The sequence below is a fragment of the Macaca thibetana genome, chromosome 2, assembly GCF_024542745.1.
Source record: "Macaca thibetana thibetana isolate TM-01 chromosome 2, ASM2454274v1, whole genome shotgun sequence".
In the NCBI taxonomy this organism is placed as follows: domain Eukaryota; kingdom Metazoa; phylum Chordata; class Mammalia; order Primates; family Cercopithecidae; genus Macaca; species Macaca thibetana.
Window position 1 is genome coordinate 80,787,974 of NC_065579.1, and position 15,027 is coordinate 80,803,000.

General features: G+C 38.6%; 1 protein-coding gene across 8 annotated transcripts in view; it reads right to left on the reverse strand.

The window, feature by feature from the left end:
• Positions 1-15,027, reverse strand: part of TBL1XR1 (TBL1X/Y related 1) — a 183,952-nt gene that overhangs the window by 44,929 nt on the left and 123,996 nt on the right. For 6 of the 8 annotated variants that reach the window (XM_050778295.1, XM_050778293.1, XM_050778296.1 and 3 more), the window contains one exon: positions 6-108. The exons of the other annotated variants lie outside the window; for them this stretch is intronic. In XM_050778295.1, coding sequence (XP_050634252.1) covers positions 6-63 — 58 coding nt within the window. In that variant the 5' untranslated portion in view covers positions 64-108. The remainder of the gene's footprint in view (positions 1-5; positions 109-15,027) is intronic. 8 annotated transcript variants of the gene reach the window in all.

The window sequence follows — 15,027 nt, forward strand, 5'->3', positions numbered from 1 at the left end:
CTCACCTGACTCTTGCAAGTATCTATATACCAAGAAGTTGACCTCATCACTGCTTATACTCATCTTTATTCCCACTTAAACCATGAGGTCACAACACAGGATATAACCCTAAAAATAAAACAAAGTTAATTATTTTCTCAGTAAAATATTTTTAAACAAGATGTAAACAATGTTGTAAAAACCATTTGATTTTATTAAATGATGTAAAACAAAGGTTCTACATTGCCTAACAATAAACCCTGACAAAGTTACTTCCAATAGTTCGTAAAATGATAATACAACCAAAACATGGCTGGTGCTATTTTTCTTCAAAGTAACATACTGGCAAAAATAAAACAACCTTTTTAAAAGGGCTTTAGCATAATATTTTAATGATTTTATCAAGTAGCATAAAAAGTTGCTCAATTTTTATCCTTAACTGTAAAAAGAAGTGAATTTTAAAAATAAAAAATGTTAGTTATTTGCAAGAAGACTGATTTCGTTAAAAAAGAATATTAGTTACTTGGGAAAAGACCATTGGGTGGGGAAGAACCATGAGTTACCCACTCCAGTTTTGTCTATGAAACTTGGGAGGATATGAAGTCTCTATTTTCTCAACATCTGTAATGTTCAAGGCTCAAAAAGCTCTAGGTATGTATGAGATAGGCTGGAATACAGTTCCCAAAACTCAAATGATGCTCTCTTACTGGACATACTTAAATCCTGAACATGAAGTGGGGGAATAACTGAGGCATGACTCAAGTATATTTAATATAGATAAATATATCTGAATTTGTTCTCAAGTCACAGAAATGATTTAAAGGAGAGGTCAGGAAACTTTTATATAAAGAGCCAGACAATAAATTCCAGGCTTTATCAACCATACAGTCTGTCACAATTACTCAACTCCGCTGTGTGGTACAAAAGCAGCAACATACAATATGTAAATAAACGAATATGGCTGTGTTCCGATGAAACTCAACTTATGGACACTGAAATCTGAATTTCATAATATTGTATCATAAAGTATTCTTCTTCTTTTGGTTTTTTTTCCCTAAGCACTTATAAAAATGTAAAGACCCTTCTTGTGATCCTTATAAAAGGAGAGAGAGCTAGATTTGGTCCACAATGTAGTTTGCCGATTCCTCTTTTAAAATGATATATTCACATCTATTCAGTATAAAGAAATATCTAAAGTGGAAGTATACTGGTTGTCCTGTGACATCATGGGTTTCTTTATGAAGTAGTTAACAGATTAAAAAAAAAAATCACAAATTAACAAGCATTTGAGTAGGCTACTATGTGACAAACTGCTACTGCCCTAAATTGTGGAGAAAGTGGTGACTAAGTACTACCCATCAAGCTTGTATCTCACAGGGAGACAGACAAATGGGAGGCAATGACAATTTTCTAGTGGACACACACAGAAGAAGCCCTAACTAAAGTTAGCAGTCTAGGAATATACCTAGAAGAAGCGTCCTTGGTCTTCAGACTAAAGGAGGGGCCTGAAAACAAGGGTGCTCGGGGAAGGGAGGGAGTGAACAGAAGCATCCCATGAGCTGCAGCAGGTGTGGAAGGGCTGAGTGAGGACAGAGGCGAGTAAGGCTTGACATGCAGGCAGAAACTATATTCAGGACGACCTTCAAGGTGGCACTAAGAGAAAATAAATCCATTAAACAGTTTCAGGAAGAGCAGGGAGAAGCACAGACTATAAAGAAGCTAGATTGGAGTAGGGGGAATTAGGGAGCCAAATTAGGAAGATACTGCAGTAATCCAGGAGAAGACTAACTCCTGGACTGTCACAGAGGAACACTGGGGTTCCAAAAATATTGAGGCGGTAGACTCAATGGTAACTGACTGGATGCACAGTTGAGGCATAGTTGAGGAAAAGGAAAGAATCAAAGGTTTCTCTCTGGACAAGTGAATGGCTGGTACTGTCAATTACTGAGATGGGAAACCACCAAGGAAGAGTGACAACTATAACATCTTCATCCAAAGAAAAGGTACCCTCTTCAACAAAAAAGTTAATTCAAAGAGTACAATTAATTTTATATAACCTGAATGTTTACTACATGCTTAATGTAGTGATAAGGCAAATACTCCTTTGAGGATACTGGCCCAGGGCACTGGTCTAGAAGTACTATAGTACACTAGATGGTGAACGCTCTGGAGGACACCTTGCTCAACTTTAGCCTAATCACCAGTAAGGTGCAGTATTGTGCTCAACACACACAGCAGGCACTCACTCAATTCTGAAGGCACGCTGAACTGAATGACTTTAAAAACAAAACATCCAACCCCAACCATGATACAATTACAAGAAATTAAATCATAATTTGATCTATCATGAATATGTTTGTCACAGGTAACAATTAGCAACTATTTTATTTTTTGGATTTCCCAAAATGAGATGGGCTAGGTGGAATCCAAGTGAGATAGACTGACAAAGAAAATAGAGTAAGTATTCTTCTCCCCTAATATCATTCAGTCCAAAACTTGGACGCCTGCAAAGGTTTTTCACAATGCTGGTTCTGATTAGCAAAGGCCATCAATTTCCCAGCTGAAACTAGTAATAAGTGATGCTTCAACACCACCTAATGCATTCCAGGGCAAAGAAAAATACAAATCAAAATGATAAATTATTGCATATAAAAATTTCAATAAATATATACTGCTGGTATATTTTTAAGTCATAATAAATACTGAATGAGAGCAGGAAAGTTATCTGTCCAAACTGCTATAAACTGATTATTTAATTGATTATAGTGCTATATCAGTTTCTGGCAATTAAAAGTAAGTTTTTTAAAGGAAAAAGACCTTGAAAGGCCTACTTGTAAAACAACGTAAAAGCCTATGTGCCAAAGAGTGAAATCAGAGAAAATGCCACTACTTCATTAGTGGACTAAATAATGCTTTGCAGAACTTGTCCATTATGGTTTATTTATATAGCCAGATGAATGCTCTAGAATGTGATGTAGTCTTCACCTGCCTGCATGAGTACTAGATACTAGGAATTGGATCTCAATGGGTACACAAGAAGACTTACCACTATAATTCCTCCATTATGGTATCTTTTAGAACAACTGTCTTTAAACTAGGTCACAAAACAGCCCTGAGACACTCATCCAATCTTTATACTTTACCACCCAGGTATCAGGCCTGATGAAGAGTATATTATGTATAAATGAAGTCCTGCCCTCAAAAAGCTTATGGGTTATTAAATAAACAGGATATTCAAAATAGACACTTCATAAATTCACAAAGCATTTATTTGTATCTTCTACCTGATCATATTTACTCATTCTTAAATAGTAATTGAGATCCTCCCAAAAATTAGATCTTTGTAACTTTCCTCCTCTCAGAAATCGCCTGTATACTCATAAAAGCTTTTATTTAAAATTCCAATCACTTATAGACAATCAACTACTTAAACCACAGCTGTATCAAAGTAGCCAAAAGCAAACACAAAATTAGCCTTAATATTTAGCCAATTGGTGGCTATATTCAAAACTTCACTTAATATTGTAAATGTTCACCATGAAATATCATCTAACTGCATAACTTTATAGACAATAATTCAGCAAATATTACAAAAACACAGGACTACTGAGGCAATCCAGCTATGACTCATTCAGTGAACTGAATACGTACAGCATTTTCAGCATCACAAAACTGAGTTCAGCATATACTCGCTGTACAACTACTGCTCCAAATATTTAATCCTCTCCTAGTCCTTCTACACATTAAATACTACCTTAAACGTCACCCTCAATCATGACAGACAGCATATTCTTTTCTGATCCCATTCTTGAAGCCAGGGCCCAACTGTGATCCCCAATTACATTATTTTAAATTTAAATGACTAAAAAAAACACGATGAAAGAGTTATGGATAGAAAGAAAGAAGATTATCTTCTTAAATCTCCTACCTATAGCACATTTTTAAGAGATCTGGTCACCCTTTGCACGCTCCAAAGTCAAATGTGTAATCGAAATTACTTTATCTTACAAACATAATTTAGTCCAAAACTTAAGCATAATTATAACTTAGAAGTGACAAACTTAAATTACTTTTCCTTCTCTTTTTCATTGGAATCCAGAGCTCAGATGTAAATTAAAAATAACATCTCGGATGGCCTATATGATTTTAGACAAGTGATGTGAATTTTCTGGGTCTCTGTGTCATCTATAAAATGAGAAAATTGAATCAGACAGTCTCCTCCACTTCTAAATTTCAAAGACTTGAGTCAGTTTAAGTTATAGAGTTGTATACAGGAACCTTGCAAGCCACGCGAGAGTATGAGGTCATGAAGTAATTTTTAAGAAAGCGTTTTTATAGACCTAAAAAATACATTAGAAGACCAAAAACAGAGTCAGATCTCAGACAGACATCTCCAAGAATTAGGAAAGGGGAAAAGAGTAAGCTCATCTCATTAAGAAATATTTAAGTACCTATTGCACACGATGTTTATTAGGACCTATCAACCTTTATAAATACCAACATATAAAGACATTAAAAAACAGTACACCATCTGGGCATGGTGGCTCACGCCTACAAATCCCAGCACTCTGGGAGGCCAAGGCGGGCAGATCACCTGAGGTCAGAAGTTTGCGACCAGCCTGATCAACATGATGAAACCCCATCTCCACAAAAAAAATACAAAAAAATTACCCAGGCGTGGTGGCACGGGCCTGTAATCCCACCTACTCGGGAGGCTGAGGAACAAGAATTGCCTGAACCTGGGAGGTGGAGGCTGCAGTGAGCCGAGATCGTGCCACTGCAGTCCAGCCTGGGCGAAAGAGGGAAGAAAGAGACAAGAAAGAAAAGAAGGAAAAGCAGGAAAGAGAGGAAGGAGAGGAAGGAGAGGAAGGGGAGGAAGGGGAGGAAGGGGAGGAAGGGGAGGAAGGGGAGGAAGGGAGGGAGGGAGGGAGGAAGGCAGGAAGGCAGGAAGGCAGGAAGGCAGGAAGGCAGGAAGGCAGGAAGGCAGGCAGGCAGGCAGGCAGGCAGGCAGGCAGGCAGGCAGGCAGGCAACACACCAAATCAATTATTCATTAGTTAACTGAGACTTCTAGTATCAAATTGGTTTCCATTGTGATCTAAGCCAGGGATCTGCAAACTACAGCCTGTATGTCAAATCCAACCTGTCACCTATTTTTGTACAGCCCACAGGTAAGAATGGTTTTCACAAAATACTTTTTAAAAAAACAAGAATATTTGTTGTTTATTTGATGATAGGGAAACACTGACTCATAATCTCAATTAGGCAATTTTTAAAAGTCTCAACAAAGCTCTTGAGGCTTGAGAGCAGTAAACTAGCATCCATTATATGAGTCAACTTTGATTTAAGTCCAAGTGTCAATAGCTACAAATTTATTTCTTTTTATACACAAAAGACCTCTGATGAGCTGCCTTATTGCCCAGACATTGACTCCAGCTTCCTAAATGTATAAAAGTGATTATTTACACAGATTATAACTAAGATCCTTCTAAAACATAAAAATACATTATCCTAGGAAATAATGTGTGTAGAATAACTGAATAAATTACCGACAAGGTACATCAACAGGGAAACAAAGAAGGACAAGAAACGAAAACACTAAGAGATAAGAAGACAGGTCATACTACTTCTGGTACACATTTTCTTCTCTTTTTTTCTTTCTTTTTCTTTTTCTTTTTTTTTTTTTTGAGATGGAGTTTTGCTCTGTCACCCAGGCTGGAGTGCAGCAGCGCGATCTCGGCTCACTGCAAGCTCCGCTGCCCGGGTTCTTGCCATTCTCCTGGCTCAGTAACTGAGGACTCCCGAGTAGCTGGGACTACAGGTACCCGCCACCACGCCCAGCTAATTTTTTGTATTTAGTAGAGAAAGGGTTTCACCATTTTAGCCAGGATGGTCTCGATCTCCTGACCTCGTGATCTGCCCACCTTGGCCTCCCAAAGCGCTGGGATTTCAACAATTGAGCAGTAATCAGTCACAGAACTTAAGGTAAAGCAATGTCAGTCTGGGAATGAATCGGAAAGTCAGACATAAAAAATAAAAATCAGCTGGTTGCGGTGGCTCACACCTGTAACCCTAACACTTCGGGAGGCCGAGGTGGGTGGATCACCTGGGGTCAGATCAAGACCAGTTTGGCCAACATGGTGAAACCCCACCTCTGCTAAAATACAAAAATTAGCTGGGCATGATGCCGGGTGCCTGTAATCCCAGTTACTTGGGATGCTGAGATGGGAGAATCACCTGAACCCAGGAGACGGTAGCTGCAGTGAGCTGAGATCGCATCACTGCACTCCAGCGTGGGCAGTTGAGTGAGGCTCTGTCTCAAAAATGAAAATAAAAACAAAAATAAAAATAAACTAAAATAAAGAAGTCAGTCCTTCTCACTAGCATAAAAAACTGAGTTTGTCTGAATAGGAATCAGTATTACAGTAGAAAGCTAATGAAACTTTCTCAACTAAAACTTCTCATTCTGGCTTTGGAACAGACATGTTCTGAGAATCTTAAAGAGTGGAACACATGCTAAAGCTTTTCAAGGACAGTTAATTGCCAGTTAATCACCTGAATAGATGGGAACTCTGTTTAAAACTCAAATAGTATGGGAAGAACAAAGAGAAAAGGAGGCCAGAGTAATAAATACTACCCATAGCAATGCTTATGAAACAGTATATTAGAAAGAAGATGTGGTTATTCCTTGGTTCCTCATGAGGGAAAAAAAATCCTAAGTAACTCAGACTAGTAAGTAAATCAAAACATGTGTCCATGGATTGGTTACACTCAGTCAATTCTCTGGAAGGTCAAGAGTAAAAATGTCCAAAAGATTGTTCAGGCAGCAGAAATATGTGATTGATACACATCAAGAATCGAGGTATAGTTTAAAAAAAAAATAAACTGTAAAGAGATCAACATCCATCCCCCATAGGGCAACAAATGCTTGCTCAAATCAAATGAATAAGACACAAACTAACTTTAGTACTCAGTTAACAGATTGATACATACATATGTGCACTCACACACAACTCAGCTAAGTAAACCAAGAAGGAAAAGGGAAAAGAAAATGGAGTAAAGATAATTGACATAAATTGGAGCAGGTTTCCAACTTTTATTGAAAACTAGGAGAAATCCACCATGAAAGTCTCATAGGTCAGTTTCACAGGGTGAGAGAAAACAGTTGGCAGTACTGTCATATAAAATGTACTATTTAAAAACCAAGCAACAAAAAAGCCCACATGGCACATGGACTGGGGAGAGGAGAACTACATCACTCCATAACCACACTGAGGCCCTACTGTAAGTGCCCTACCCAGTCAAGTTACAGTCTCTAACTGCAAAGTTAACTCTTAATATTTCTCAATAAAATAGTATCTTCTTAGAAGATTCTTTCTTAAAAGACACATAGCAATGTACTTTACTGTTAAGGCTGTTCAAGGTGTTCAAAACTTAAAATCAGATATGGTATTTTGTTATACTCATGACAAAATGTGATCAACTTTTTATTTAGCATAGTAATTGGGATCTATAGACCCCTGGAGTTCCCAAGACTTTTTAAGGGATCTGTGAGGTCAAAATTATTTTTATAGTATTACTAGGATATTACTTGCATTTTTCACTCCATTGGCATTTGCACCAATGTTACCACCAATGTTACAAAGCAATAGTGGGTAAAACTGCTCACACCTTAGTATTACGAATCAAGACCTGATGGTATTACTAGTAGTCATTGTATTTTTCACCACTATGGACTCAAAACAAACAAAAAAAATCCCTGAAGAATATCCTTGAATGAAGCAGAAAAAGTAATATTATGAAAATCTTAATGTTCAAATACGCATCTTTTTAATATGCTATGTAACAAAGTGCTAAGTAAACATAGAGCACTTCTGTTGCATACTAAAATAATGGTTGTCTCAAAAAACAGCACTGCAATTGTTTGAACTGCAAGTTACACTAGTCACTTTTTTCATGGAACAACGTTTATACTTCAGAGAAGAAACGACAATATAGTTATTCAGACTGGGGATTTGGCAGACATTTTCTTGCAAATGAATAAAATGAAACCGACTTTAAAGAATACATGGCCAGGTGCAGTGGCTCACGCCTGCAATCCCAGCACTTTGGGAAGCTGAGGTGGGTGGATCACTTGAGGTCAGGAGTTGGAGACCAGGCTGGCCAACATGGTGAAACTCTGTCTCTACTAAAAATACAAAAATTACCCGGGTGTGGTGGCATGCATCAGTAATCCCAGCTACCTGGCAGGTTGGGGCAGGAGAATTGCTTGAACCCGGGAGATGGAGGTTACAGTGAGCCAAGATAGGACCACTGCACTCCAACCTGGGTGACAAAGAGAGTTGGATTTCCAAAAAAAAAAAAAAAAAAAAAAAAGCATTAGTAAGTAATACAAAATTTCCATTTTAATATCTGATACAGTTAATATTGATAACTATAACGTAAACAAAAGCTCTTTGAGACCATCAATAAATTAAGATTGTAACAAGGCCTTAAGACCAAAATGTTTGAGACCTTAGCCCACAGTATCGGTCATATTTTAACACAACCTAAATCTTTAGTTTGGTTTCTGTTGTGTTCATGTTGGAATACATATTATTCAATACATTTATACTTAATAAACAAAAAAGGTACTTAAGAGCCATACACACGTGAACCCGGGAAGCAGAGCTTGCAGTGAGCCAAGATTGCACCACTGCACTCCAGCCTGGGCGACAGAGCGAGAATCTGTCTCAAAAAATAATAATAAAATAAAAAGCCATAAACATCAGCGTACCAAAGTTCTAGTTTTGATATAACACATGGCATCTACTAACTCCAAAACATATTAGAGGAATTAAAATTATAAATTTTCTGAGACTACACTTCTATAAATGGACTTCTATTTGTAAAGATTCAATCATTTTACTTAAATTTAGTTTTTCCATCCTGCATGTAACAAATGTTTTACTGAGTACTACACTACACACCTGCCACTGTTCTAGGCCCTCAACACTGTAACATTATAGAAATCCACCGTGCGCAGTGGCTCACGCCTGTAATCCCAGCACTTTGGGAGGCTGAGGTGGGCGGATCACGAGGTCAAGAGATAGAGACCATCCTGGTTAATACGGTGAAACCCCACCTCTACTAAAAACACAAAAAAATTAGCAGGACATGGTGGCGGGCACCTGTAGTCCCAGCTACTCTGGAGGCTGAGGCAGAAGAATGGCGCGAACCTGGGAGGCGGAGCTTGCAGTGAGCTGAGATCGCGCCTGCATTCCAGCCTGAGCGACAGAGCCAGACTCTGTCCCTAATATAAAGAAACAATAAATACTGTGAAGAGTAGGCTTCATAGCCAAACTCACTCCATTTGCTACCAAACTTGACTAGGAGAAGGTGTAGAGGAGTGTGGAAGCTGCTACCGCAACACACTGTCTTTCCTTCTGGTGGGATTCAGCATGTTTTTGTGTGTTTTGCCTAGACTCATCACTAGTATTGTAGAAGGTGTCAAAGGGTTGCAATCCCTTTCCTTCTAACCAAAACTGGAAACTAGTCTCTCTCTTGCAGCATTTAATTCCCAAGAAAACACATTCCAGACTCCAAACATGGGGTAGCATTCTTTACCACATACATAGCAACGAAGAATGCAGTGCTTTGGTACTGGAGAATTGATTTATTATATACTCAACTTGTTTGCTACATAAGGAATAAAGGGAGCAGGGCTAGCTGGGCAAAAAATCTGAAATTCTTTATAGCCAGATTTCCAAGTTATACCTGGTACAGTTTCCATATCCGTCCCTGTGTACCTTGAGGACACGTAAGAAGAGAGGAGATGTAGGGAGTGAAAGAGCTAGAGAATAGAGAGGCATGTGTGTTTAATAATACCAAGAAACTAGTTTACACTTACACTGCTATTCCTGACCATATCAATAATTGCTGTGTATATATTAGAAGACACTCAAGCATAAGATGATAGGGCTTTTCTTCTTTCCAAAATCATTGCATATGAGCCATGATCAACCTCTTTGCCAAGAAGAGGCCTAAGCCTAGGGGAAAACGTGACTAAGCACAGCTCTCCCCTATGCTTCTACCAACCCTTTCCCTAGATCAACCTTTTCCTTACCAACCACCTCAAAATTTAGCACTATTTCACTAATTAAACTCCCTGCCTTGACAACTTCCTCATCCCCACCTTCTCCCGAGCCCGAAATCTGATCCCCCACATTCTAACATCAATGGAGCCCACTGCCCTCTTCGAACAGACTTATATTCCAAGTTTTCTACACTACCTCCCAACCCTCACCGCCACCAAGTATATTTCATTCCTTAAAGCCAGTTAGGTGACAGGCTGAACCTAATATAACAAAATGTTAATGAATAATAGCTTAATGTTTTGCTTTCCAAGGAACTTACTTATATCACAATAAAGACATAAATACATTTTAACTCAATCTTTCTCAAACTTGAGTAATAGTAAGTACCTTAATATTTTTAAAATGTGAAGGTGAACACTGTACACAACACAGTTTAGGAATTTGTGGTTTATCCAACTAAATATATTCTGATAACCTGTACAAAACGTAACGATGTAAGAGAAACAGGCCCAAAGACCACAAAGTACTCTCAAAATCCACGTCCTTCTGCATCAGTTTCCCAGAGCTACTGTGATAGCTACAACAAACTGGGCCACTTAAAATTACAACAGAAACTAATTGTCTCATAGTTCTATGGCTAGAAGCCCGAAGTAAACTGTGTTGGCAGTGCTACGATCCCTCCAATGTCTCTAAAAGAGGGTCATTCTATCCATCTTCCAGCTTCTGTAGCACCCAGCATTCCTTGGCTTGTAGCAGCAAAATTCCGGTCTCTGCCTCCATCTTCACATGGCCAACTTGCTTTGTGTCTAAGTCTTTACATGGCATTCTCCTCTTTGTGTGTTGTCTGTGTCCAAATTTCCCTCTTTTTATAAAAACACCAGTCATACTGGAATAGGGCCCATGCTAATAACATCATCTTAACGTGATTTACAAAGATCTTATTTCCATTCCAAATAAGTCACATTCACAGGTACTAGGAGTTGGCACCTCAACATATCTTTGTGGGGAAAAAATTCATAATATCTACTAGCTTTTGAAACTTCCCTACTCATCAACTATAAAACTTAGTGTTGTGTGGTCCAATACAGATTTCCAGCTTAGACAGAACTAACTCAAGTATAGTTCACTTTTTCAGGCTGAAAAAGATAACAGATTTGAAGGTATGTTTCTCAATCTAGACAGACAGACCCCTCCTCCTGCATCTATTTAGCAGCTAGACTACTCATTTATGCAATAAAGGTTAAAAAAATAGGCTAACCTCAAGCTCATTTCTTCCTGCCTTGGCTGCCAAACTTCTATTTAAAGGTGCTTTCTAGCAAAGTTCTAAATTAGCGTGACAATAAACTAAGAGGCTTAGAACAGAAATTTATTGTCTTATAGAAGTCCAAAATCAAGGTGTTCGCAGGGCCACATCCCCTCTGAAGGTGCTAAGGAGGTGTCTGTTCCAGTCCTCTCTCCTAGCTTCCTTGGTGTCTTAGTACACTGGGGCTACTGAAAAACAAAACAAAACAAAACACCTCAGATGGAAGTTTTTTCTCACAGTTCTGGAGGCTGTGAAGCCCAAGATCAAGGTGCCAGCAGATATAGTGCCTAGTGAAGGCTCTCTGCTTCACAGATGGTGCCTTCTGGCTGTGTCCTCCTCATACTGTGTAAGGAGCCTGGGGGTTCCCTTCAACTTCTTTTATAAGGTCACAATTCTATTCATTGACGGTAAAGCCCTTATGTCTTAATTACTTCCAAAAAAGCCCCACCTCTTAATACCACTGCAATGGAGATCAGGTTTCAACATAAATTCTGGAGGGACAAACTCAGAACATAGAGCTTGGCTTGTAGATGCATCACTCTAGTCACTTCGCCATGTTCTCCCTGTGTCTTCATACTATTTTCCCTCTGTATGTGCCCAAATTTTCATTTTTTCATAAGGACTCCAATCATAAGGTATTATGATCTACCTAAATGATCCCATTTTAACTTGAGTATCTCTATAAGGACCCTATTTCCAAGTAAGATTATATTCCGAGGTACTGGAGGTTAGGACTCCAACTTATGAATTTAGGGGGATACAATTCAATCTATAATAGTTACACTAAGCTGAGAAAGCCTGGGATGACACATACAGATTCCATCATTTGCCCCTTCCATGCTGCAGAAGACAGGTATAGACAAGGGTAACAAAAGCCTTTTCCTCTTACCTCCAGTCATCTGTCTACCTTGGTTATCAGAGAATCCCCTTAAAACAAGAACAAAACTAACACTAATAACGGTAACTATGATGGCACTGACACATGGGAACAACCAATTTTAGTGGCTGGAGGAGGCTGAAGGTATTACTGGTTCAGAATTCAAGCGCTCTTTTTCCCTGCAATAGAGTTATTCATCCCCCTCCTGGCAACATGGACCTCGGCTATGTGACATAATTTGGCCAGTGGAATTCCAGAAGATGTGATACACACTATATCCAATCAGAAGATTTAAGAGACATTACAAGTGTCTGCCAGCTCTCTTGCTCAGTGAGCATGTCCTGTATGGGGCCTCCTTCAACAGTTTGGCTCTCCAAATGAGCAGACAACTGGAAGACAGTCCCAGTCAACCCACCTTGTCTGCATACAAAATGAATGACAAAGAACCTTCTAATACTGTAAAACAGTAAAACTGTCTACTAACAAAGAAAACAAACCTTACAAGAGTGCTTTCGCTGCACCCATCTCTAGGGAATATAATCTAAGGACAGAAAAGAACCACAAAGAAATTTTAAACTGCTTTTGTTAGTCTTATAATAATAGTTTTATTAGTATTATTAACTTGAAACTTTTTATAAATATAAAGCAGGTAAGAAATTATGTTAAATCCATCATAAAACAACATTTTCAGAAAGGAAAAATACTTAACTTTTACTTTACATCTCACCTGAAAATTAGGGATTTTGGTGAGATGGAGTCCTTGAGGAAAGGGAAAACTTATATTCACATAATACAAATGAGGCTTTAAAACTCTGTACATTCTAAAATGTATCCAACACCTATTACAGCCATGTCTTTCTTTCTACAGTACCTATCACCTGTATTATTACAATAGCCTAAGAGTCTCCTAAGTTCTCCATTCTATGGTTCCAAAGTACCTATCTAGCCATACAGTACCACCTTTAAATGCACTTTACTCTTCAAGTGAGTATATTGGTATCATTCTAACATGTCCCACAAACTTCCACTTTTTTGCTTTTAGTTCTGTTTCAACTGCACTTGTTGAAATTCGTCTATTCTTCTTCAAATATTGTATCTTTATGATACCTATTCAAATATCAACATTAAAGATGTCTGGCTACTTTCCTCCTGTATCCCTAAGTGCAGTTTTATTACTCTTCTCAAAACTGGACAACAGTAAAAAGATTATTAGACCAGAAGTCAGAACGCTGACATTTTCCTTTTAATGCTACTGGCTTTTGACATTAAGACATTATATCAAGTCATTTTAACTTCCCGGAGCCCCAGTTTCTTCAACTGTGAAAGAGAATAAAACCTAATCTACACACCTCACAGGTGGGAATGCATGCAAAAGCCACTTATAACCTATTAAGTGTTAACATTATTATGATGTCACCTTTTAATATGCATATTTTTTCAACCACTACCAGATTATAAGCATTTAAAAAGCACTCTGTCATGCTCTGGTTTCTCTTCGGAATGAATAAATCTTTTGCCTTTTTTAACAAAACAAAACAAATCAGCAGCCTGTATCTTATAAGGCACCTAAAACATTATTCAAATATATTTTTAAGCTTTCATAAATAATAAAACATAGCTCTCATGCTCCAGCATATAAAACATAATCCGGCTGAGTGCATGGTTCACACTCATCATTCCAGCACTTTGGGGGGCCGAGGCGGGAGGATCACTTGAGCTCTGGGCAACATAGGGAGACCCAGTATCTACCCCCAAAAAAAAAATTGGTTTTAATTAGTCAGGTACGGTGGCATGCACCTGAAGTTCCAGCTACTGGGGAGGATGATGTGGGAGGATCACATGGGCCCAGGAGTTTGAGGCTACAGTGAGGTATGATTATACCACCACTGCACTCCAGCTGGGGCGAAAGAGTGAGACCCCATCTCAAAAAAATAAAGTATAAGTCAAGCAGTATTTACATACAATTTTTGCCTTGATTAAAATAAAACAATGTCAGCTAGGCACGGTGGCTCATGCCTATAATCGCAGCACTTTGGGAGGCCAAGGCAGGCGGATCACGAGGTCAGGAGATCGAGACCATCCTAGCTAACACAGTGAAATCCCGTCTCTCCTAAAAATACAAAATTAGCCAGGCATGGTGGCAAGTGCCTATAGTCCCAGCTACTTGGGAGGCTGAGGCAGGAGAACTGCTTGAATTTGGGAGGCAGAGGTTGCAGTGAGCCAAGATCGTGCCACTGCACTCCAGCTTGGGCGACAGAGCGAGACTCCATCTCAAAAAAAATAGGTAACTAAAAATAAAAAATAAAACAGTATCTACAAGTCTTCACACAGATATCTTTCCAGGAAAACTATAGTCAAATAAATATTTCTATCATAGATCCCTGATTTAGTTCATCTGAATCACAATTAGTTAACTGACAGGTGACAAGGGATGCTTTAAAATGGCTGATGAATACTTAAACTAAATAAAAAATTCCAAAAACCTTAATATTTATCTATGTGATGTAAAGTGTCTGTGTGATTATGACAGTGGTACTCTGTCCAACTCAACTAATTTATCCAGCATTCACAGCAGTTAAGCCTTGGTGCCTTAGTTTACCCTAAAATTACAAAGTTTGATACCATGGTTATTTCAGCGACATAAAGCCACAGATTTTTTATTTCTTTTTAAGAGACAGGATCTCACTCTGTGGCCCAGGCTGGAGTGCAGTCATGCGATCAAAGCTCACTGCAACCTCAAACTCCTGGGCACAAGGGATTCCCCTGCCTCATACATCCAAATAGCTAGGACTAC